We start from the raw sequence: 26,639 nt of genomic DNA on the forward strand, positions 1-26,639 counted from the left end.
ATTCCCATTGATTTCTTATGGATTATATAGAGTTAATTGAATATGATTTATTACTGGACAATTAAATTTTTTTTGCTTTGATTTTGGTTTTGGTGGTATTGTTCCTTAGTTTTTTGAGACAGGGTCGCACTATGTAGCCCAGGCTGGCCTCAAACTCACAATCCTACTGTTGGGGTTTTGTCTTTTTTGTGGTTCAGGGATCAAACATACCCAGTAATGAAGATTTTAATAAGACTATAAAGTCAAAGTAGTTTCTTGTAGGCAATTCTTTTTGACATTTTGTGGGGAAAACAATCTTTTGTGTAGTTTGAACCTTCACTGAGAGTTATTAAATGCTATTATTTGAACACTAATAATTCATATTCTATAATATTAGTTATCAAACCCCATAAAATCATAGTTTAGTATTAGCCACTATACAATAGGGACACGGAGGTAGTGAATTGAAGAATCTCTGTGCCTCTCAAACCAAATTCTCTTTGCTCAATGAAAGAAAAGTCAACACTTTACGGTTCCTATTCTACTCTCTTTTCAATGACCAAATCAGCTTCTCTTCAGTGGTTATATAAGAAACTAGAGTTGTAGCTCCCTTCTCTGGCTCCATCGGCAGTACGTCATCATTCTTCAATAATGCAATTAATGTGGGTGCAAGTATTAAGAGACCAATTTTTAGTGTGAATGCATAAAGAAAAAGTAACACAAATAAGAATTTTCCAATGATACCCTAAATCTAGCAAAATGCATAAGCTTAAATCAGCCTCGTTGATAAAAGACGAGCCAGCGTGATTCATGTGCATGAAGCTTTCAGTGACTCATACTGTAGTTATCACATCCCAAGAAAGATAATGTCATGCCTGTTACAGTCATTGGAGATAACCCAAATCAATGCTGCCGAGAACCCTGAAGGATTTATTCCTACAAATAGCCCCATAGAATCTCCATGGAACAGTAATCTGTACACTTCTTTTTTCCTCTAGCTTTATTTTTATATTCATTTATATATTTGGAGGTGCTGGGTTTTGAACACAAGTCCTCACACTTCCTTGGCAAGTGCTCTACCACTTGAGCCATGCCCCCACTCCTTTTTAGTTTAGTTTGTTTTTTCAGATATGGTTCATGTCTTTGCCCATCTAGAAATAATCTCATTTCTAGAGAAGGAATCAGAGATTTATTTTTGGCCAAATGGCTGAAAGCAAACAGGTCTTAACACCTTAATACCTACATAGGAAAACAACATTCCATTAGAACTAGTTACCAGGGGAGGATAGATAGTAAACACCTGTGCAGAAAAAAAAATCTAGATTCCCACTCCACTGCTTCATTCAGTACACAATATCACATACATCTAAGCTTCTCAGGGAAATGTGGATTTTATTAGCTTTAGTTAAAAGCAATTTATTCCAGAGGCCCATAAACATATTTAATGGCCTTCCTTTGAACTTCACTGAAATCACATTTTAACTCATAAGGTATTTAAATCTTCATTAAAATATGGTTCATGTCCTGGTCATAATAGTTTACAATCTTTTCTGCCCTTCCTAATTCCATCATTTCTTGAAATTCTGACTCAAAATCCCTCTCTTTCTACAAAAACTTCTCTGACAATTATATCAGTTATTAATCTTCAAGTATGAATTTAAGGTATCCTTTAGTTGCTTTTGTTTTATACATTTAAGCTAACAAAGCTAACCTATATCATTTCTCTCTTATACAACATGTTTTCAATCACAATTTACTATTGCCATAACCCAGCCAGGTTTATTTCAAATGAGGCACATAAAGGAGAAAGATGGAGGGGTGAATTTAACCAAGATACACTGTAAGCACTTTTGTAAATGTCACAATGTACCCCAGTACAACAATAACACGATAATAAAAATTTTTTAAATAATAAATAAGCAATAAAATAGAGTACAATATTACTTCTATAATCATCTATACTACTTCATCCTTAATTCTATCCAGTTTTGAACTTGATTACATGTTACTTTTTACTATTCTTTTAATTGTGTCTTCTCTTGTGTAGTACTCTGGAATTTAAGGACCACTGCAAGATCAGAGTGGTAATTCATATCATCTGTACATAACACAGTGCCACACACATTGTATGGGCTCAGGGGTTATTAACCAGTGAGCCATTGTGACGGCACTTCATAGAGGAATTATCAGTGGAGTAAAGAGGTTGGAAAGTGTGGAATAGCATCAGAACCCTGCTGTTAGCTAGCTGGATTATCTTGCACAAATCATATAACTCTCTAAATTTATTTCTTCTACACAACATGAAGGAATTAAATAAAATAATTCGTACATTTATCTTCCAAATTGAATTAAAATAAGAACCAAAGGGAACAAAGTTGCACAACTTGACTTTTCCTAAAATAATTTTGAGAAAATCAAGGCAAATAGGTTAGAGATGCTGCAGACCAGAAAGAGCACAAATTACCTTCCTTCACTAGGACACAAGCCAAATATTTATGTAGGATTCTTCACATTTATCATCATTAGTTCTTGGAAATGATTTCTTTTCTGTCTTTTGAAACTCAGATTCTTGACTTTTCATGGTCCTAGCCATCTGCAACTCTAGGTTCTGTCTAAGAAATTGTTGCTCAAGTGATTCTAAATAAAGATGCTAGAATGCACACTTGAGAAAGGACAGTCCTTTCAATAAGTGGTGCTGGGACCATCAGGTATCCATATCCATAAAGTAGACACCCATCTTACACCAGGTGCAAAAATCAACTCAAATGTGTACAAGACTCAAACGTAAGACCTAAAAGTGATACTACTAGAAGAGAACACAGGGGAAATGATCGCTTCAGGAACTGGAATGGGTTAGGGCTTCTTGGACAAGACCCCCAAAGCAAAGAAAATAAGAGAAAAATAAGACAAATGGGAGTCTATCACAATAAAATTTTGGCACAACAAAGGAAACAATTGTCAGAGACAACCTATAGAATAAAAGAAATACTTGGCGAGGGCTTGATAAGCAGAATATATAAGGAACTCCAACAACTCAATAGCAAAATGTAAACAAATAACCTAATTTTAAAAAATGGGCCTAGACAGACATTTCTCAAGAGAAGATGAACAAATGACAAACAGATATATGGGAAATATTCACCACCACTCACCCACAGGGAATTGAAAATGAAAACCACACATGGAATCACCTCTCTCCAGTAAGAATTGCTACTTATCAAAAATACAAACAATAACAAGTATGGTTGAGGATGTGGGGAAAAGGGAGTCTTTGTTTACTGTTAGCAGGCATGTAAATTAGTAGAGACACTATGGAAAATGGTATGAAGTTCCTCAAAAACTTAATGTAGAAATACCATATGCTCTAGCAATTCCACTTCTAAGCATATACACAAAGGAAATAAATCAATATGTCAATGAGACATCCACACTTCATTCGCAATAGTCAAGAAATGGAAAAAGCTTGACTATCTATCAACAGATGAAGAAAATGTGGCATGCACACAAAATGGACTACTACTCTGCCATTAAAAATGAAATCTTGCCATTTGCAAGTACATGGATGGAACTAGAGATGGTTATGAAAAGTTAAACTAGGCAGGTACAAAAAAGACAACTCTACCACATGAGCTCACTCATATAGAATCTTAAAAAGTTATCTTGATTTGGGGATGTAGCTCAGTGATAGAGGGCTTGTCTAACATTCACAAGACCTGGATTTAATCTCCTATACCACAAAAACAAAAATAAAAAGGTGAGTTCACAGAAGTTGACTTTAGAATGGTGATTACCAAAAGTTGGGGAAAGTAGAGGGAAAAGAAAGGTGGGGAAAGGTGGACCAACAAGTACAGAGCTACAATTAGAAAGGAACAAGAAGTTCCAGTGTGTACAGCAAGGCAACTACAGATAACAATCGTGCTCTGCAAAACCAGAAGAGCCAGGCACCAGTGGCTCACTCCTTAATCCTAGTTTCTTGGGAGGCTAAGACGGGAGGATTGCCATTTGAGGCTAGCCCAGGCAAAAAATTCTCAAGACCCCATCTCCAAAAATAACCAGAGCAATATGGACTGGAGGTGTGGGTCAAGTGGTACAGCACCTGCTTTGCAAGTGCGAAGCCTTGAGTTCAAACCCCAGTCCCATCAAAAGAAAGAAAACCAGAAGAAAAGATTTTCTGTTTCACCATAAAGAAATGATAAATGTTTGAGGATATAAATATGGATAACCTTATTTAAACATTATGCAACATTTACATACAAACATCACATTACACTATTAATATGTATGTATCTACTAAAATAATTTAATTAATTAAAAAAGAAAAATAAACATCAAAAATCCCTTCTAAGTAAGCAACCAAATAATTTCTCTTCTGGCCTTAAACACAGAAGACTACCCACATTTTTTTTCTTCCTTTTTTTTTCTACATTTTTTATTATCATATTATTGTTATACTGGGGGTACATTGTGACATTTACCAAGTTCTTATAATGTTTCATGGTTGAATTCACCCCCTCCATCATTCTCCTTTATCCCTTCCCCCATTCTGGAATAGTTTCAACAGGTCTCACTTTTCCATTTTCATACATGAGTACATAGTATTTCTACCATATTCTCCCTCCTACATCCTTTCCTTATATCCTCCCCTCCCACTGTACCAACCCCAGACAGGACCTGTTTAACTTTCCATTCTCCATTTTTTAACAAAGACATTTTTGTTTGTTTAAGAGTTTAAGAGTTAATGAGGCCAATAGGAAAAGGGGAACAGGAACTAGAGAAAAGGTGAGATCAAAAAGAATTAACCTAGAAGGTAACACCCACGCACAGGAAATCAATGTGAGTCAATGCCCTGTATAGCTATCCTTATCTCAACCAGCAAAAACCCTTGTTCCTTCCTATTACTGCTTATACTCTCTCTACAACAAAATTAGAAATAAGGGCAAAATAGTTTCTGCTGGGTATTGAGGGGGTTGTGGGGAGAGAGAGGGGGTGGAGTGGGTGGTAAGGGAGGGGGTGGGGGCAGTGGGGAGAAATGAACCAAGCCTTGTATGCACATATGAATAATAAAAGAAAAAAAAAGAGTTTAAGAGTTAAGTACAGGGAGTTTTACTGTGACATTTTCATGTATGTATGTATCATAATGTTTTAAAATATATTATTCTACATACACATCTCTTACTAAAATATCTCAAATTAAAAATATAAAAACATTTCCTTTATCATAGCTAAATCCCAATGAACAATTGATGGACCAATTGTAAAATGCGCATGGAAATTCAAAGATAAAGATCCCAGAATACACAAAACAGCAATCTTGAATAAGAACGCGATTAGAAGACGCAATCTTGACTTGAGAGTAATAGAAGATTTTGTAGCTGGGTCATAGATCACAAACATAAAAGAAAAAATTGAAAGATTAGGCTTCATCAGAATTTAAAGCATTTCTTCATCAAAAGATTGTACTGAGAAAATGAATAGGCAAGCCACAGATGGAGAGAAACTATTCACAAAACTGATAAAGATGTGTCTAGAACTGGACTGCCCAATATGGTAGCCGTTAGCCGATGCAGCTATTTTAATGTAAATTAATTACGTTAAATGCAATTAAACACTCAGTTCTGGTGGGCATAGTGGCTCACGCCTGTAGTCTCAGCTACTCAGCTCGCAGAGACTGGAAAGATCGCAATTCAAGGCCAGACTAGGGACAAGTGAGCAAGACCCCATCTCAATGCCAGACATGCTGGCAAGAGCCTGTGATCTGAGGTACCAAGGGAGTTATAGGAAGGAGGACTGAAGTCGGAGACTGGCCAGAGCAAAAATGTGAGACCCTATCTGCAAAATAACTAAAGCAAAAAGGGCTGAGGACTTGGCTCAAGTGTCAGCGCACCTGCCTAGCAAGCGCCAAGTCCCTGAGTTCAAACCCCAATACTGCCAAAAAATTCACTCCTAATTTACCCCAGGCACATTCCATGCTAACCATATTAGACAGTGCAGAAAATTCTATTGGATAGCATTGACCAAGAATATAAAGAAATATCACAATTTTTAAAAATCCAACTAAAAATAAACAAAAGGTTTAAAAAAAAACTTCATAAAAGTGAAATTGGCCAAGAAGTACATGAAAATGTGTTCAACATCACTGATTGGGGAACCACAATACAGCTATAATCTAAATAACTGACAAGCTCTCATCTTGGCTCGTGCCCTTGCCCCCACCCCCTTCCCCCACCGCCCCCTCCTCCATGCCGCCCTCCCGGGTTCTCCACTTGACCCGCCATTGCCTTGGGAGGAGCCCGCCCTGGTCTCCGAGCTTGCGACTCGACTCGCGGACAGGCGGAAGAGATGGCCGCCATCCGCAAGAAACTGGTGATCGTTGGTGATGGAGCCTGTGGCAAGACATGCCTGCTCACAGCTTTCAGTAAGGACCAGTTCCCTAAGGTGTATGTGTCCACGGTGTTTAAGAACTACGTGGCAGGCATCGAAGTGGACGGAACGCCGGTGGAGCTGGCTCTGTGGGACACAGCTGGGCGGGAGCATTATGCCCACCTGAGGCCCCTCTCCTACCCAGACTCCGATGTCATCCTGCTTTGCTTCTCCATCGACTGCCCTGAGAGTTTAGAAAACATCCCAGAGAAATGGATCCCGGAGGTCAAGCACTTCTGTCCCAACGTGCCCATCATCCTGGTTGGGAACAAGAAGGATCTTCGGGACGACGAGCAAACTAGACAGAAGTTATCCAAGAAGAGGCAGAAGCCCATACGACCTGACCAGGGCAGAGATATGGCAAACACGATTGGCGCCTTGGGGTACATGGAGTGTTCAGCAAAGACCAAAGATGGCGTGAGGGAGGTTTTTGAAATGGCCACCAGAGCTGCTCTGCAAACCAGACGTGGGAAGGAAAAATCTGGGTGCTTTATCTTGTGAGATCTTGCTGCCAGCACAGCCCTCCTGGGGCTGATTTTGAAGTGCTGTTTATTAATCTTAGTGTCTGATCACTGGCCTTTTCCATTTGCCTGTAATTTACCTAAGATTAGAAATCACAAGTCATCTTGTTACCAGTACTTAGAAGCCAACTGTGATTATTTGCGATGTCCAGCCCATCTGACTCACTAGGAGCCTCCTAACTCTGTGCTGCCACCTGACACACCAGGCGCTGGTTGAAGGAATTTCTTCACTTCTTGCTCCTTTCTAGAAAGAGAAACAGTTGGTAACTTTTGTGAATTAGGCTGTAACTACCTTATAACTAACATGTCCTGCCTGTCACCTGTCAGCCACAAGGACCTCTGGTGAGTCACCACTTAAGAGTGTTGTTCCTTAACGGGTCTCATGGCTAGCGGTGCATAGCATCTAGGTTTTGGGAAATGTACTCAGCCAGAAAGGCCTGAGTCCATGCAGCTGCGGGAGAGTTACAATTCTGTGGCATGTTACTTACCTAATAGTTACTGTGTAATTAGTGTCACTTAATGTATGTTGCCAAAAATAAATATATCTACCCCAGACTAGATGTAGTATTTTTTTGTATAATTGGATTTCCTAATACTGATATTTGTCATTCCCACAGAAAGTGTATTGGGTTTTTTTTAAGTGTATTTGGAAATAAAGCCAGATGGAAAAATTCATTTTTTAAATTCCCATTTTGTCAATTTCCCTGATCAAATATGTTCCTCTTATCCCCTTTCAGCCACACATATCCCGGTCCCCCTCTCCAGAAATGGACTAAATAAGGAGGAATTTGGTTTCACTCATACCTGAGGCAATTAGACCTGGCAGAACCTTTCTCACCTGGACGCAGAGTCTGGCTCTAATCCACAATGCTTCCTTCTCACTGAGAGAGGTTCCCTCCCAGAGTAGCCACCAATTCTCATGAATAGCACTCTGGTTTTTCTCTTCTCTCCAGCTGACTAAACTTTTTTCTGTACCAGTTAATTTTTAACGACTAACAGAATAAAGGCAGTTTTCTTTAAAAAAAAGTCAAAATTTGACAAGGCAGTGGGGTAACTACAACTTTCATACATATTTGGAGGAACTTTAATATAGAACAACCACTTGGAAAATGATCTGGCATTAAAAGCCTTAAATAGATACCTACTCTGAGACTTAGCAATTCCACTCCTAGGCATTTGCCCAAGAGAAATAGAAACCTCTGTCTCAAGACTTAAATAAAAATGTTCAGAACATCTTTACTTGCAATAGTCCCAAACAGGAAACAGTCCAGATGTCAATCAATGGAAGAATGAATCTTAAAGTTGTAGTGAATTCTTAAGTAAAAAGTGATGAAAAAGAGCAAAGCATGAAACAACACAGATGAACCTCATGAACTTGTGAAAGAACCCTAGCAACTGTATAGATTACATGATCTTATCTGTGTGAAATTTGAGAACAGGCAAAACTAATCCATAGTGAAGAAAAACCGGCCCAGCAATTGCCTCTGAGAAGGTAAGGGCAGGACTTACTTGGAAAGAGCTGGGTACTTTCTGGAGTTGTGGTAATGCTCTGTGTCTTCCCAATGGTTTGGATTAGCCACACAGGTATTTGCCAACTCAGCAAATACATATTTACACATTTCCATATATGCAAATTTGACATGTTAGCCATCTCAAATATATACTATATTGAACCTCAGTCATTGAGACTCATGCTCAAGTATTTAGGGGGAACCCTAAATGCATCAAAAAATAAATGGATTACAGGAACAGCCAACCAAAATGCTGCTTTCTGCACACCTAATTAGCATAGAGATTAAGCAACGTCCTGGAGAGGACAGAAAAAAACCTCAGATCACATCATTTTTTGGGCACCCTCTCTTGAGGACCACACCACCCCCCTAATTCTGGGGGCTCTGCTCTCCCACTTTACACTTTCCTATTTCAATAAAGTCTCCTGCCTTACAAAAAAATTGATTAATAGTTGGATGGACAGAAAACTAGATATTGAGAGAGTAAAATGTTAATGGAAAAATCTAGGTAGTAGGAATAGATTTCACTATAAAATTATTTCCCTCAAATTTTTCAACCTATGTTGATGAGAAACAAAATAACCCATGCCTCCCAGAGATGAAATTCTAACATTAAATCTTTAAAATAAAAACTGGGATAAAAATATCATAAAGTCAAAATCTTATTTTCTCCCGCTGTTTTCCATAGCCTCATCCTACTGCTCCCTGAGTTGTGTTTGTCTATTTCCTATTAGATAATTCCATCCTGTCAGGAATTCTGAGAGTTACCAAAATGGAAACACTCAGGGGTCTTGAAAATGCAATTTTAACTTAAAGCTCTGTTTTTGTCTCCTGTGCAAGAGAAAAGGCAGACTCTGACTTACAGTTCTTATATCTTGGTAATCCTGTCTAAATCAAAATGGGAATGAGCACTGACTAGAAATATTACTTCCCAAAAAAGTTAAAACGTGGAGTCAGGAAGTAAGAAAAAAAAAATCATTTAAAACAATGTGAATAATTCTATTCTCCAGTAAAACAGCTTTCCTTGGAAAAATAACTGATTCTAGAATTGGGGCAGAAATGCAATATTGAGCTTAAATTATCTAAGAAAAAAGAATTACTAAACAAAACAAAAGGAAAACAAAGCACAGTGATGGGCTTATGTCAAAGGAATACAGCATTCAACTGAGTTCCCAAATGCTGACATAACACGAACAGTAAAAAAGTACTATTAGGTTATCACTCAAAGAATAAAACATGCACACATCCATAGTGACGTGACTAAATAAGGAATAAATAGATAAACGGCAAAAAACATAAATCTTCTTTGTCAAATTTTAATGTAGATTCTTCCCCCTTAAGAAGGTTGAGCATAACTTCCCACTCCTAAGGCCACAGAGTTATTTCCTTTCAAAGAGCAGAGTATGAAAAGGGTGGAAGTCGAGAATAACTTCACAGTGGAAAACCTTAATTACCTCAGTTGGGTAATTAAGGTTTGCATCAGTAGTGATGAAGTCATATTGATAGTTCATACCTCTACGAAATAAAGAATTTGATTAACCTTTATCCCTACTTCCTGGGATGGAAGCTGAATCCGTGGAATTTCCCAAGTAATTAGACTATCTTCATTATTCATGAACCCCTCAGCCACCTCTGAGCTGGCTCAGGATGGTAGCTGGTCATGGGAGAAAGATCAACTATGCGATTAGAAGGTTCAGGACTTTGAGCCAAGTGGTATCAGCCCAGCCCATCGTCTTCCAAGGAGGGTTAGGGCACTGGAGATTGAGTTCTATCATATAGATGGTGAGTCAATCAATCATGCCGAAATAATGAAAACTCAGTATGAACTCTGGACACCAAAGCTCAGAAAAGCTCCCTAGCTGATGATGCACGATATGGTGTACAGCTATTTCATCTACAATGATGTACAAAATAAATCAGCAGCTAGGATCCCAATGTCCCCCTCAAGGGTATATCCACAATGACCTAACTGCCAACCACTAGGTCCCACCTCATAAAGGTGCCACTACCTGCCAGTGGTTCCACAGGCTGGTGACCTGGCTTGTCTTTGAGAGACAACGAAGACCCAAACCATAGTAAGTTATTACCAAAAATGTACTTCTTCACTGGGTTCTGTGAGTTGTTCTAGTGAAATATCACTGCAGGCTTAGGGGAACCCCTGAATTTGTAGCCAACTGATGAGAAGTATGGGTGGCCTATGGAACCCCAAATTCATGACTGCCAATTGAAGTAAAGGCAGTCTTTTCGGGACCATGCCCTTAAGCTGGAGTCCATGCTCACTGCAAGTGGTTTGCATGAGAATTATACTGCAGGCTTGCAATACCCTTGCTATAATGTAAAAGTGGTACTTTATCTCTGTGATCTTTCTCCCCAAAACCCATAAAGGTGAGCAAAACATCAAACAAATCCCAGGTAAGGGGCATTCTATACCCAATCAGTTCCCCTCTACAACTGTCAGTCATCAAAAACAAGGAAAGTCTGAAAACTGTCCCAGCCAAAAGTCACCAAAAGAAATTCCATAATGAAATGAAATGTGGGATCCTGGATGGGATTCTGGAAGAGTAGGAGAGAAGGTACACACTAAGAAGACTGGAATGAAGTATGAAGTTCAATTAATAATAATGTATCATTAATTGTTACAAATGTACCTTGCTAATGTAAGATAACAAGGAAAATTGGGCATAGGGTATATGAGAACATTCTGTGTCATCTTTGTAAATTTTCTGTAAATCTAAAACCATTCTAAAATGGTTATTGGCCCCCCAAAAAGGGCTAAAATGATATCTTGTAATAGCATACTTGACCTGTGCAATATAAAGATTAAAATAAAGAGGTTACTTAAGCAATAAAAAGACTATAGAGGAAAAAATCAAAGTGGATATCTAACAGTCCAGGATTCAATAATACACAAAATAAATCAGTAGTTAGTAAGCATCTGTTAATTGACAGTTTAGTAGCTGCTTCAAGCGCTCCAGGAATCTTAAGTCAATTCAACAAAGCTTCAATACAATGCTTACTGAGCTACCCTTCCAGTTAAATAAACCTAACTGACCACACTTCTTTATATGCTGCTACTAAATAGGTAAAGGAAATATAAGAGACCTAATTCTCTTTGTCTTACTCATAAAAACAAAGGCAAGAGTAAGGCATGGGGCTGAAAATACGGGGCTATGCTAAAAACCTGTACAGGAAGCTATAGATCCTAAGTTTACTCACAGCCGTGCACATGGACACCACTTGCTATCCTTCACCACCCCTGCTTCCTGCAGGCTACCACAGTCGTGTTAAACAGAAAACCAGCAATAGCTGGGCACAGTGGCTCAAGCCTGTAATTCTAGCTACTCAGGAGGCAGAGGTCAGGAGGAAGCACAAAGCCCTGAGTTCCAACCCTAGTACTAAAAAAAAAGAGAAAAAGAAAAAAAATCAGCAGTAGAAGCCCATTAGCCAGGAAGGTTGGAGGTAGTTCTAGGCCTGGAAACAGCAGAGGTTCTCTGAAGACAGTTTTATCAGCTCACAAGAACTGAATTGTTAAATTTTCATGAGTTGTTTGTTTTGTTTTTGCTATACTGGGGTTTGAATGCAGGGCCTTGCACTTGCTAGGCAGGCGCTCTATGATTTGAGCCATGCCCCCGTCTCTTTCCACTTTACTTATTTTTCAAATAGGGTCTTGCATTTATGCCTGCACTAGCCTGGACCCGCGATCCTCCTATTTATGCCTTCTGCATACCTGAGATGACAGGCGCACACCCCCAGCCAAGCTTCTTATTGGTTAAGATGAGGCCTTAAGGCTAGCGGAGTGGCTCAAGAGGTAGAGCGCCTGCCTAGCAAGTGCTAGGTCCTGAGGTCAAACTCCAATACTACCAAAAAAAAAAAAAATATATATATATATATATATATGAAGGTTTGTGAACTTTTTTGCCCTAGCTGGCCTTGAATCATGATCCCCCCAATCTCTACCCCCAAGTAGCTAGGATTATAGGTTTGAACCATAGTACTAGACTTAAATTTTCACAAGCTTTTTTCAAGCCAGTTGTTAAACATAGCCATGTTCTAATATTAAATTATATAATCTTGCAACTAAAAATTGTATTAAAAACAGATATAATAGGTACTCTAAACTTATAACTTCCTTATTATTTTTACTACATTTTACACTTTACTACTTATTATCTATTCTCTTGAAGCTATTTACATCTATTATATGTGTATGGTAGAAATACTACACAATGGAGAACTATTGTGTCCCCTACTCCACCTTAAGTGACATCATACTAGCAGTGGGACCCTGGCCATAAAAATATACATGCCCCACACATCATGAGTGCTAAGTATCTGGGCTGTTTTTATTTTTATTTTTTTTTCTCTCAAATGGTTAGTTGTTAATGTTTACCAGCATATCAGTGAGGATTAAGTGAAAGTCTAGGTAGTCAACTGTGGAGTTCACGGTCACTTTCACCCATCCTGCTTCTAGAATGTTCACATGGGGCCAGTGGGGTGGCTCACATGGTAAGAGTGCCTGCCTAGCAAGTGTGAGGTCCCAAGTTCAAACTCCAGTGCTGCAAAAAAAAAAAAATAGAATGTTTGCATGTATCTGGGACACATGCTTTTGAGGATTCTTCTTTGGAGAAATAAAAATCATAAAAGAAAAGATCTACAGATACATCTTGTTAGGGAGGTTCTCTTCACAATAAAAAAAGCTGACTTGCTGCAAGGAAGTCCATCCATATACAGAAAACTTCCTATCAACTCTTTAGGACCTTTTGCAAATATAAAAAGACAACCTGATTTCACCCAACAATTGAGGAATGCCTCCAGTCTAAAAGCCAACAAACAGAAAAGGGAATTCAGAAAAGACAATGCAGGTGGCATTAGAAAATACTTCAAAACAATAATTAATTGCCCTGGATTTGAAAGGAATGATGTACCCATGAAAAAAGACAAGACATATTTCTTTAGAACTACCAGAGAGCAGATCTTGGTGATTAAAACTTCAATAGTTGAAATGAATTGAGGAAATTTCCCAGAAAAATTAAAACAGTAAGAAAAGGGAAGGAGAAAGAAATATAGTGAATCCAGGAGCTCCAACTAGTAGATCCCAGAAAGAAAGTAGATAAAATAAAGGGGATAACCTAAAATGGACCACGGATCAGTTAGAAGTTATTTGTCTATAGATAACAAAATACCAAAACAAAAGTTCCTAAAGTAATAAAAGTGTTCAATCTTATAACATGAACTCTGAAGGGAGGTTGTTCCAAGTCTTCTGCATTGAATCAGTCAACTCTGCCAGTTTCAGTATTTTGTCTGTTTCCTTGTCTTCTCTTGATAGAAAGATGGGCACTATAATCTTAAGGTGACAACATGTCCTTTCACGATCACATCCCAATCAAGAGAAAGAGGAGGCAACACGATGAGCTCTTCTCATGCATCTGACTCACACCAGAAAATAAAACTAGTCTCCAGGCTTCCTACCCCACAACAGACTTTTCCTTTTACTTCACTGGCCAAAAATATATTATGTGGTCACTCCTAATTCAAGAGAAGTTGGAGAAGCAAGAACTGAATCTGGCAAATGAAAGTGGGATTACCATAAATGGTTTTAAGTCATGTTCTGTCTGTCCTTTGAAATAAAATTGGGATTCTCCTAGCAGGGAATATGGAGAAAATGTCTGATGATCAAATAGCTAAGAGTCCAGCTATGGTTTTCATTCTAAATATTCCCCCAAATGCCATGAGTTAAAGGTTTACCCTCCATATTGGCACTATGGGTGGTGAAAATTTTAAGAAGTAGGGCCTTCTAATCACTAGGATCATACCCCAGATCCTTCCTTTTCTTCTCTTTTTGGCCTGCCCATGAGGTGAGCAGCACTCCCACCATGCACACCCCCACTATGATGTACTGCCTTACCATAGGACCAAAAGCAATGAACTGAAACTTCCAAAACTTTGAGCTAAAATAAAACTTTTTTGTTTATGAATTGTTTATCTTGGTATTTGCTATAGCATAGAAAGCTTACTAACACAAGTATGGTCTATAATAATGCAAGAAAAGTATCAAGAACTGCCACTGCCAAATGGCTCAAGTGGTAGAGCACCTGCCTAGCAAGGATGAGTCCCTGAATTCAAAAATCAGTACCCCTAAAAATAAAAAAAAATAGAGAAAGAAAAGAACTAAAAGACATACATATCCAGAGTGAAAGGGTTTGTCAAAGGCCAACCATAGTGAAAAAACTCAAAAGTCCAACACAAAGGCACATCTTCTAAACACATCTTAAAAACATTCAAAGGTTAGGGACTTAGAATAGCACTGTACTTCTCAATAAAAACACAAGACAAAAGCCGATAAGGTGGTGCACCTAAAATCCTAGGTACTCTGGAATCTGAGGCAGAAGGATAACAAGTTCAAGGTCAGCCTAGGTAACATAGCAATACTCTATCTTAAAAAGAAAACAAAACAAAAAACCAGTATATTAGAAAATAATGAATCAATACTTTCAAAACTCTGAGAGAAAAGCGATTTTTGGCCTAGTATTCTGTACCCAACCAAATTATCAAATACTTTTTCAAAACTCAAGGCCTCAAAAAGTTTACCACGCACATACTATTTCTTAGGAAAGTGCTAGAGTATGTGTTCTGACAAAGCAAAGGAGTAATCCAAGAAAGAGAAAAATCATAGGATTTCAGAGACATTGAATGCAAGCCTTGTCAATCTCAAAACAGTTCTGAAAAAGAAATATGATAGGACCCAGACAGAGGTTTTTATGAGGAAATAAAATTCACAGAGTATCTACTGGACTCAACTGTTTCTCTAGGGAAAAGTATCAGAATTACATAGGAAATCAGAAAATAAATAAGAACCAAACTTGGAAAAACAAAAGGTAGTATCAGAAAGGAAACTTACTTAGGGAATACTATCATATATATAATGTCCTATCATTATAAATAACAAATATTGATTTAACCAAAAATCTTAATACATCTAAATTAGGGAAATGAACATCTTCCAACAGGAAGATGATAGTACTCTTAAATTAGGACAAGCCAGAACGGTTTCTTTATGAAAGTATTATTTACAAAGATGTGGTTAGTTTGTATGGAAATCAAAAACATTCAACTCAGGATTGAACCTTCTAGGCCCAAAGGAGGAGAGGAAGAGCAGTTACCAAAACATAAAGGTTGTGAGGAGGAGCCACCATGGAAGGAAAAATGAGCTTTGTTTGGAAGACAATAGGAGGGAGCTGGAGTGATGGGTACCATACCTTCCTCACTTCATTCCTTTAGACCTTCCATCTGCTCTGCACTGACCAAACCCAGCAAAGAGCCAAGGGCAGGGGAGCCATTGACACAGTCCATTCAAGTGAGACTCCCAGGAGAGAAGAACTGGAGGAACAGATAGAAGATGCTTGGCTCAAAGGTGATATGTGATCATGTAAAGGAACGACCTTCTCCTCTAACCATGATAAGCCAATTGTTAAAACAGATAAATTGAATGATATGAATATTATTTAGCTACATGAAAGAAATGCCACAAAAAATAACTAGTAATAAAACATTCCTGAAGAAGGAAACTGTGTGGGTAAAATACAGAGGAAGAAAAGTTCAAGAAGTATTCAAAGAACTAGTCCAATTTGTTTGTATTGCAAGGAATCTGTAAAGGAAAAATGGAAGATGAAACTGAAGTGACAGATTGAGGTCACACTGTGGTGGCTCCAAATGCCAGACTGAGGATTCTGTAGTTAAGCAATGTTAAGCCTCAAGTAAGAGAGTGACATAATGAGAGCTGAGCCCATGTAAGAGCAATCTGGCAGTGATATATAGAATTAACTAAAATAAAAAAATCTAGAGAACATGAGACTTGATAGACTCTATTTCATAAGCCATTTAGGGACGTTAAGTGTCTAACATAATTGTAGCAATGAGAACAGAAACGATGACATTAACCTAAAAGGAATTTGAAAACAACATTGAAAGGACTTCATTCAAACAACAAACCAACCATCAAATACCCACCATGTGCCATGCCACCCATGGGGGTACTGCAGTGAACAAAACATTCAAAATGCTTGCTGTCCTGAGCTTGTATTTTGGTAAAAGGAGACAAACAATGAGTAAAACAAGTGCTATGAAATGTAAAGGTCTTTTGAAGGAATCCAAAGGGGGGAGGCAGGACTGAAGTTTGAGAGAAGTAAATTGCATTTAGAAATGAGTTTGAGATTGATCTGAGATATACAGGAGGAGAGGTCCAGGTGACAGTACCTTAAGAGCTTAGAAAAAGAGATATAAATAGAGATTTGGGGAAAAAAATCAAAACACAGAAGTACCAGACATGTCTATGGAGTTAGCTGTTTATTTAGTAGTATCTCCTTTATGTAGTCACAACATTCTTTCAATTCTACAGATAAAAACAAATCTATATTGTCAATGCACCAACTAACACATACTAAACCCACAGATTTGTGGAAAGTTGAAATTTTAAATCTAAAATGAGAAACAACTGCCAAATTTCAACTATGGAGTTCACATTGTTAATACCTGTACAAATGGTATGTTACAGGAGATTAAGGAAAGAGAAAAAGAATGACAGGGAGAACATACGATTTTTGGTCTTTTGGGCCAGGCTAACCTCACTCAGAATGATGTTCTCCAATTCCATCCATTTACCAGCGAATGATAACATTTTGTTCTTCTTCATGGCTGAATAAAATTCCATTGTGTATAAATGCCACATTTTCTTAATCCATTCGTCAGTGGTGGGGCATCTTGGCTGTATCCATAACTTGGCTATTGTGAATAGTGCTGCAATAAACATGGGTGTGCAGGTGCCTCTGGAGTAACCTGTGTCACAGTCTTTTGGGTATATCACCAAGAGTGGTATTGCTGGATCAAATGGTAGATCAATGTCTAGCTTTTTAAGTAGCCTCCAAATTTTTTTCCAGAGTGGTTGTACTAGTTTACATTCCCACAAACAGTGTAAGAGGGTTCCTTTTTCCCCACATCCTTGCCAACACCTGTTGGTGGTGGTGTTTTAAGCAACATTCTTAATGCAGGCTATCCATCCACTAAAGTTATTGGGGAGCTTTTCAAAAACTCTGGGGACAGGCTCCAGCCCCAGGGGTGATTTTTAAAAGTAATCCATTTTATTCTAAGGTATAGCCAGGATTTAAGGAACACATAGTTCTCAGGACTGGTAGAATGGCTCAAATGGCAAAGCACCTGCCTACCAGGTGTGAGGCCCTGAGTTCAAACCTTAGTACAGCTTCCCTCCCCCCAAAAAAGCACAAGAACACACAATTCTCAATGATTTTTCCAAGTTTTCAAGGACAAATGAAGCATCAAAGGGATATGTATGCATCTCAAAATGAGTAAATTTTTTAAAAGGTGAAAAACGAACATTTTAAATGTTTTCTTTTGAATTCTATGGCCTAATTCAGGAACTTAGATGGACTTTAAAAAATTAAAATGCTAGGTAGTAATTATTTTGCTGGGAAAATCACAATGTATGTCCACATTTTTCATGAAATTCTGCTTCTGATTACACAATAGTCCTACAAAATAAGTATAATTTTAAATTTTATATAGCTGAACAAAGTTTTCCTTTGAATGTGTAAAAGGAAACATTTCAAGATTCAAATCTTCAAGCAGCTTTTCAAAAGCCTTTACATGTAGAATGCAATCGATTTCTCTGTAAATTAAGATTGTTTTTTCCACAAATGTATTATTCTCAACCCCAAATCAATTAAAAATACCCTGCTATATCCATTGGAGGCTCCCTAAAAAAATCAATGTTAATTCCAAAAAATGTTTTAACATTTTAAAATGAATTCACTACTGCACTAGATTGATTCACCTTGAGCAGGATAGGCTCAAGAACACATAACTGGAAATTGTTATTATAATATGCCCATTGCTAGTTATAAGTGGAAAAAAGCCTGCTATAAAGCAACTTAGTCATTAATACTACCACAGTGATTGTTAGTCTGGTTGACCAATTTGAGTGAGCAAGAAATACACTTTGTTTTCCTACAAAGTAAATCATTTCTATTTTGAAGCCTAATTCTGCCTGTATAGAGCATGGCATATTCTCACTCTGTTCTTGGAGAACTTGGATGACTTGGAGTCATCAGTTTTAACCTTTCCTTGGGGTTTGGTCCAAGTGACAGGGTATAGGACTTTCAGTAAGACATCCACCAACATCTATTTTTCTATTGCTTTCTAACTGTCCCTCTTCTCCCCAGGTACCCCTGACAAAGGGCATCTATGAAAAACTCACAGCTAACAACATACTTAATGGAAAAAGAAAGTTATTTCTCTAAGACCAGAATCAAGACAAAGATCAAGTCAGCATCGTACTGGACATTCTAGCCAGATGAAACAGGCAAGAAAATTAAATAAAAATTATCTAAAACTAGGAGCCTCTAGTCCCAGCACTCAGGAGACTGAGACAGGAGGATCACTTGAGTCCCACAAGTCTGAGACCAGCCTAGGCAACATAGTGAGACCCCCCCAACACACATCTCAAAAATATTACTACTAGTAGTAATACTAATAATCTAAATTAGAAAGGAAAACTATATTTACAGATAATATGATGTCATATAGAAAATCATACTTAAGCTACTCAAAATTGCTAGAGCTACTCGACCAGTTTAGCAAGCTTGCACCACTTAAGAGCAATATACAGCCAGGTGTGACAGAGGGTCACACCTGTAATCCTAGCTACTCAGGAGGCAGAGATCAGGAGGATCGCGGTTCGAAGCCAGCCCAGGCAAATAGTTCCGCAAGACCCTATCTCGAAAAACCCTTCAGAAAAATAGGGCTGGTGGAGTAGCTCAAGGTGAAGGCCCTGAGTTCAAGCCCCAGTACCGCAAAGAAAAAAAAAAAGAGCAATGTACAAAAATCAATTGTATAACTTTTCTATATACCTAAATGACCAGTGTCAATGACTTGTTAAACAAGAAGACAAGCAATTCCACTCACAATAGCCTGAAAAAAGATATCCAGGCATAAACGTAACCAAAGATGTTAAAGACCTCTACAGTGAAAACTATAAAGCACTGAAGTAGAAGACATCAGAAGATGGAAAGAGATCCCATGTTCATTGAGAACCAGAATTAAGTTTGTTTGTAAAATAGGTCCTGGGAGGGGGATAAAGGAGGATGCATATGGTCAATGTGCTTTAATTACTCATATGAAATAATAGCAATGAAGCCTTTTAAAAAGAATTAATTTTGTTAAGATGGCTATACAACTGAATTCCAGTATTCTTCACAGAAATTAAAAAAAAAACAAAAACAATTCTAAAGGTCATGTAGAAACACAAAGGATCCCAATAGTCAGATCAGTGCTGCTCCTTGTGATACCTGACTTCAGATTACAGTACAGAGACATAGTAACCAGCACAGCATGGATGGCACAAAGGTAGACATGAGACCAATGGAATAGAATAGAAGATACAGAAATAAGCACACACAACTATGGCCATCTGATTTTTGAAAAAAGTGCCAGAAAAAAAATTGGAAAAAAGACTGCCTTTCCCACAAATGGTGTTGGGGACACTTGACATTCATAGGTGGAAGACTGAAGCTAGATTCCTAGGTATCACCCTGTACAAAAGTCAATTCAAAATGGATCAAAGACCTAAATGGAGAGGGTGAAAGAGGGGTGAATATGATTGAAGTACTTCATATGCATGTCTAAAAATAATATAATGAAACCTGCTTAAATTTTTTTAAAGGGAGGGGGATAAGAAAGAGTAATAGAGGGAGAGAGTTTGATCAAAGCACACTAAATGCATGTGTATAAATATCATGGAGAAACCCCTTTGTACAATTAATATGTGCTAATAAAATTTCCATTTACAACAGCATCAAAAGGAATAAAATAATTAGGAATAAGTATGACTTTTTAAAGTTCTGAAAACTGAACATTTTGCTGAAATAAATTAAGGAAGACCTAAATAAGTGGAAAGACATCCATCTTCATAGATCCAAGAATGACAAGACCCCCAAAATTGGTCTGTAGACTTAACATAACTCTATAAAAATCATAGTTAGTTTTTGTAGAAATTGACAGACCAACCTTAAAATTCATATGGAAATACAAAAGACCCAGAAAAGGCAAAGCAATCTTGGAAAAAAAAGAACAAAGCAGGAGGACTCACATTTCCCAATTTCAAATTTTCCTACACAACTCCAGTCATCAAGATAATGTGGTACTGGCATGAGGATACAAATGTACATCAATGAAACAGAATTGAGTCCAAAAAAAACCCCTGACTTTTATGGTCAATTTATTCAACAAGAGTGCCAAGACAATTCAATGAAGAGAGTAGTGTTTCCACCAAATGGTGCAAGAACAAAGGATACTCCCATGCAAAAGAATGAAACTGAACTCCAAACCATATGTAAAAATTCATTTGGGGGCTTGGGCTGTGGGTCAAGTAGTAGAGCACCTGCCTAGCAAGCGTGAAGTCCTGAGTTAAAACCCAGTAACCACAAAAAAAATTCATTTAAAATGGTTAAAGAGCTAACATCATAAAACTCTTTGAAGAAAATATACGTATAAATCATGACCTTGGGCTATGCAAAACATTTTTAAACAATACTTGAAGGAAAAAATTGGGTTTTACAAATCATGTTTTGGATGAGATGAAAGATGGTGTTTGCCAGCTTCTTACAAAACTAAACATACTCTTATCATATGATCCATCAATTGCACACATTTATCCCAGTGAGTTAGAAAATCTGCAGGCCATTGTTTAGAGCCACTTATTCATAATTGTTAAAACTTAGAAACAACCAAGATGTCCTTCCATAGATGAATGAATAAATAAATAAACTGTGGTACATCTATACAATGAAATGTTTTAGTGATTAAAAAAGAAGTGATCAAAACATTGAGCAAGCTTAAGTACATGTTTAAGTGAAAGAAGCTAATTTGAAAAAGCTTCATGCTATCTGATTCCAAGCATATGACATTCTGGAAAAAGCCAAATGATGGAGACAGTTAAAAGATCAGTGGTTGCCAATGTCTGGGGAGGGGCAGGGGTGAAGAAATGAATAGGTAAAGTAATGGAACTTGGGGAGTAATGCAGCTACCCTGATGATACTATATTGATGAATACATGTCATTCTAAATTTATTAAAACCCATAGAATGTACAATATGGAGTGAACCCTCATGTAATCTAGGGACTTTAGTTAATAATAATATATCAACATTGGCTCATAAATTATTACAAATGTACCACACTAACGCAAAAGGAAAATGTCTGAATGTATGGAGATTGGGTGCTAAGAAAATATATGAGAACTGTGTATTTTCTGTTCATTTTATCTTTAAGCTTAAATAAACTGTTCTAAAAATAGCATTTATTAACTTTTTTAAGCAAATGGTCTGAATAGACAGTTCAAACAAAATAATAACAAGTGGCCAATAAGCACATTAAAGGTGCTCAACAAATCAGGTATGGTGGCGCAGGCCTCCAGAGGCAGAGATGAAAGGATCAAGAGTTTGAGGCCAGTCTGGGGTGGATAGCAAGACCGTACCTCAAAAAGAAAAAAACGTGCCCAACATCATTAGCCAAAAGCAAAATGCAAATTGAAACCACACTGCGATACTACTTCACACTCACTAGAATGTCTATAATCAGAAAGATAAATAATAAGAAGTGGTGAGGATGTGGAGAAATTGTATCTTCAAGTACTGCTGATGGGACTATAAAATGGTGTGACCACTTTGGAAAACAGTCTAGCAGTTCCTCATTAGGATAAACATGGATTTATCATATGACCCACCAATTCTACTTCTGGGTACACACCAAGAGAATTGAAAACAAATACATACAACAATTGGTACATAATGGCTCACAGCAGGATTATTCATAATAGCCAAGTGTCTACCACATACCCAAGTATCTATCAACTGATGAAAGGGTTAAATAGCACATGGTATATCCATACAGTGAGACATTATTAAGGCAAGAAAAAGAAATGATGTACTGATTAATGCTGGAACATACATGAACCTTTAAAACACACCCAGTACAAGATGACGTTCACAAAAGACCACACATGATTCAATCATGTGAACTGTCCAGCATAGGCAAGTCCACAGAGACCAAAAGTAAACTAGAGGGTTACCTTGAGAGATTAGGTAAAAATGGGGAATGGCTTGCCAATGGTTATAAAGTTTCTGTTTTGGGGTGATGAAAAATTTCTAAACCGATTGTGATGATGGATCCATAACTCTGAGAATACACTAAAAAAACACTGAATTGTAACAGCTTAAATCGGTGTACACATAGTGTATTTAAAAAGTAAAAGATTGAGGGCTACGGGTGTGGCTCAAGTGGTAGCATGCTTGCCTACTACGTGCAAGGCCCTGAGTTCAATCCTCAGTACTGGAAAGTAAAAGATTCATTGAAGATATTTCTAAAAACAGAGATCAAATTTGTAAAGTAAGTGATAGTGCACATTTAAGTCTAAAAATTGTCGACATTTTTTCTCACAGTGCTAGAGATCAAACATAAGACCTCACACATGCTAGACTCATGCTCTATCCCTGAACTACACCCCCAGCCTGAAAAGTACACATTTTTAACTCTACAAATTGTCAACACATTTGAATGCACTGAACCAAGACTTTAGAAATCTAGAATGTAATCATGAGATAACCACAAACCTCACATGAGACATGGAGAGTCATTTCACACCTAAGTTCGAGTTTCTGAATCTCATGATTCTGAAGAGGAACTTTGTTTATATTTTGATAGCTCCCTTCATACTTATAAGGTGACCATCACAATTCTAAGCATTCCATCCTAACATGGCAACATGACCCAGAAAGAGAAGATGCCTCCTCTTCTTGTACATCTGCTTTGAACAGTAAAAAAAAATCTTTTCCAAAAGCCCCTATCACACACTTTTCCTCATTTCTCATTGGCCAGAATTATTGTGTCTTATGCTCCTTTTAAATCATACTCTGTGTGTGTGTGTGTGTGTGTGTGTCTGTATGTCTGTGTGTGTGTCTCTGTGTGTGTGTCTGTGTGTGTGTCTCTGTGTGTGTGTGTGTGTGTGTGTGTGTGTCTGTGTGTGTGTGTGTGTGTGTGTGTGTTGGGAGGTGGAGAGTTGGGTAGAGGAAGGTCTCTATAACCGACATAGACTAATCAAGATTTATGAGTGTCAGGAGATTGAAGAGTAGATGCAAAATCAGGTCTCTGCTGGCAAGCAGGAAAGGTTAGTGAGAACTGCTGGGTGGGCACCAGGGGAGCCTGATTTACCAAAGACAAAAGATAAACATGAATCAGAAGTCTCACTTTTTTCAGCTCAGAATGAAGTATATGCCCTCCCTATCAAAACTAACATTTTATGGCTTCTTTGAGCTCTTTGCTTTCTTTGGGGATTTTCCCACCCTGAAAACACAACCATTACTTGCTGGAAAAGATGTCTCACAGTGTACCATTCATTGAATTCGCACACATTGTAGTCATCAGCCACTAACTTGAAAGCTATTTTGCTCATACCACTATCTTGACTCACCTGTTTCATGAGACAAAAATGCATGTCAGCATCTAAATTTATTGATGGGTCAGTGGAGACACACTTGCCTTTCCAGGTTGGCTTGACAATAGTCTCACTAAAAAAGTTCTTCTAGAACCACCCGGTAATGACTGGGCCACATTTCATGAGGAAAAGAGTAATTCTTGTCTGACCACACAACTGCTCAAGTGGAGTCACTTAGTTTCAAAATCCACCATTATTAGGGGGTTGGGGCTGTTCCTCAGTGGTAGAGCATTTGCCTGGCATGTGTAAGACCCTGGCATGTTCAGTCCCACTACTGCAAAATAACAATAATAATAATAATAATAACAATAACGATAAATCTGTCATCAGGACAGAGAAAAACACTCAATTTTAAAAAGACTGGGTATGTAACCAAGTGTTAGGGTGCTTGCCTAGCATGCATAAAGCCTTGAGTTCAGTCTTAGAATTTACCAAAAAAACCAAAAGACTATCTTGTTAGCTCAGCAAGAAGGGATGTTTTCAATACCAGCAAACTCTGAGGCTTGATGCTATTGCTTCTGTTCTTTCTGTTTCTACATTGCAGTGATTTGGTAAAGGAATGATTAGGCCAGAGTCATAGTTACCCTGATAGAGAACCATCATGGAAGACCTTTGAGCTCTCAGCCACCTAAACAGCACCCTTTAGCCATCTATAAAATTTGAGGGTTGAACAAGATCATCTTAAAGGAACCTTTCTGCTCTAAACTTCTATGATTCCATAATCAATAATCTGACTTTCTGAAATGTGGAAAATCCTCCAGAAACCTTTAAAATAATCTTTGAGCTCATTCATGCACACTATAATTTATTCATTCATAATTATATTACATAATAGTAGTAGTTTTACATGATTCTAAAAATGAATTCACTCTTGAAATTAGTTTCTTTTGTCCTTTGAATATTTTGATGTTCCATTTTAAAATTCCTTAGGGTATATTCCAATATAATATGCTACATTAATTTTAACATTTAAGTACATTATTGAGGGGGTGAAAGGTATTTTTATTTATCTCAGAAAAGATATTCTTATATGAAAATATGGGATTTTAGAAGAAATTTCTTTGGTGGAGGGGAAAGATTGGTGTCAAAAGCAGTAATTAAAGTATTTTAAGATGTCAAATGTTTCCTTTCTTTAATGACAATTACTATTTAATTTTCATTTCATTTACAATAAAAGATCAACTGAATTTCCTAATGCAGGATGATCTTATCCTCATGCTTTTGATTCTCACTGAAACTACTCAAACTCGCATCTGAGGAGAAATCTCATCAATTTTAGAGAACATTAATACCTAATTCAGATGAACTATATTGGTTTCAAAGCAGAAATCAAGGCATATGGTTTTGGTTTATGGATCTCCTCTAGGAAATCCAACATTAACATGCACACTGCATTCCTTCCTTCCTCTTCCCAGCCCTCATTGTCCTCTCTCTTCAGCTCTGTCTTTTCTTCTCTTTCTTTTCATAGATATTTACTAAATAAATATAAAAGTTATGTACATGTGATCCTTGCAGTTCTATCCCAGAATGCTGCCATCAAAGGAACATAATCCAAGAACAAAGCAGAGTTCAAAAGTAAACCAAGTCCTTCATTTACTTTGTTCAAACACCAAGTAGAGAGCATACAGTTCATCAACACTTCTCAAACCCCCTGTATTCTCTCCTGTTCACTGTCTTTACACATCCCAGGTAATTCTCACTTGTACAAACTCCCAGAAAACTCTTACACAACCCTAGCCCTCTTGTTCTTCTCTCATACTTTCATTGGTCCCAATCTTTATCCTAAAACCCCCTAAAGAACCAGCACAGAGGAAAGGCTGGAAATGCATATATTAGTATTGTTTATTCAATTACCCCTTCCAAGTGCATTATGGGGTATATGAAGAAGCAGTCTCCACTTTAAAAAAACCCATAATCAAATATGGGATACTTAATGTTTTTTGGCACCTATGACAACTCAATCATTGTGCCAAGCACCAAAGATATAAGGATTAATAAGCAAGAATCTCTTCCCTAAGGCAGTTGACATTCTAGTGTGGAGGGGCTGTGGGGACAGATGAATATAATCCAAGGTGATGCACACTAAAAGAAAACTTACACAGAAAATGCTGTGAAAACATGACAGAGCTTTCAGAAAAATGACTCAACAGTACTCTTAATTAATGACACTAGCTTTTTCCTTGTTACAGGAACTCCAATTTTAAATTGAAAACAATCATGATTTTAAAATTTTTTTCACTGGGCTGGTGGAGTGTCTCAAGTGGTATAGCACCTGCCTAGCAAGTGTGAGGTCCTGAGTTCAAACTCCAGTACCACCAAAATAAAAAAATAAATAAGCTTGCCTTTATCTCTCAAAGGAAAAAAATTTAAGATGGTAAGAAACATGGTAAGAGTTGTCAGAAACATAAGGATTCAGCTTTGTGACCTATAAAACATGGTTTTGTTTTTTGGTGTGTTCCATAGCAGTGTGGTAAACACAAAATTTTCTCGAAGGTTAAAACACAAAAATCCACCATTATGTTCAAGTAACCTGTGTCTTCCCTAATATCTTTACCCGCATTAGTTGTATCTAAATCCTGTAAATTCTTCCAATGTGGGCTCTGCTCCAGTTCCTCCAATTCTAATCCGCCTAATCGCAGTTCCACATTA

At 37.6% G+C, this 26,639-nt stretch overlaps 1 protein-coding gene across 3 annotated transcripts; it reads left to right on the plus strand.

The window, feature by feature from the left end:
• The first annotated feature begins 6,318 nt into the window (after window positions 1–6,318).
• Window positions 6,319–6,900, plus strand: LOC109690388 (transforming protein RhoA-like). Of its 3 annotated transcripts, none has more exons than XM_020169709.1 (2): window positions 6,319–6,470; window positions 6,723–6,900. In XM_020169709.1, exons 1-2 carry the CDS (start codon window positions 6,319–6,321, stop codon window positions 6,898–6,900), a joined length of 330 nt encoding a protein of 109 aa, XP_020025298.1. The 3 variants fall into 3 exon arrangements, with proteins under 3 accessions (XP_020025298.1, XP_020025289.1, XP_020025282.1); XM_020169700.1 differs by having other exon boundaries at window positions 6,319–6,459; window positions 6,511–6,900; XM_020169693.1 differs by having other exon boundaries at window positions 6,319–6,900.
• The last annotated feature ends 19,739 nt before the right edge of the window (window positions 6,901–26,639 follow it).

This window comes from Castor canadensis, chromosome 3 (genome assembly GCF_047511655.1).
Source record: "Castor canadensis chromosome 3, mCasCan1.hap1v2, whole genome shotgun sequence".
NCBI classification, from domain to species: domain Eukaryota; kingdom Metazoa; phylum Chordata; class Mammalia; order Rodentia; family Castoridae; genus Castor; species Castor canadensis.

Excerpts from the sequence above, each read along its gene's own strand:
- LOC109690388 (XM_020169693.1), top strand. The coding sequence starts at position 6,319 with ATGGCCGCCATCCGCAAGAAACTGGTGATCGTTGGTGATGGAGCCTGT.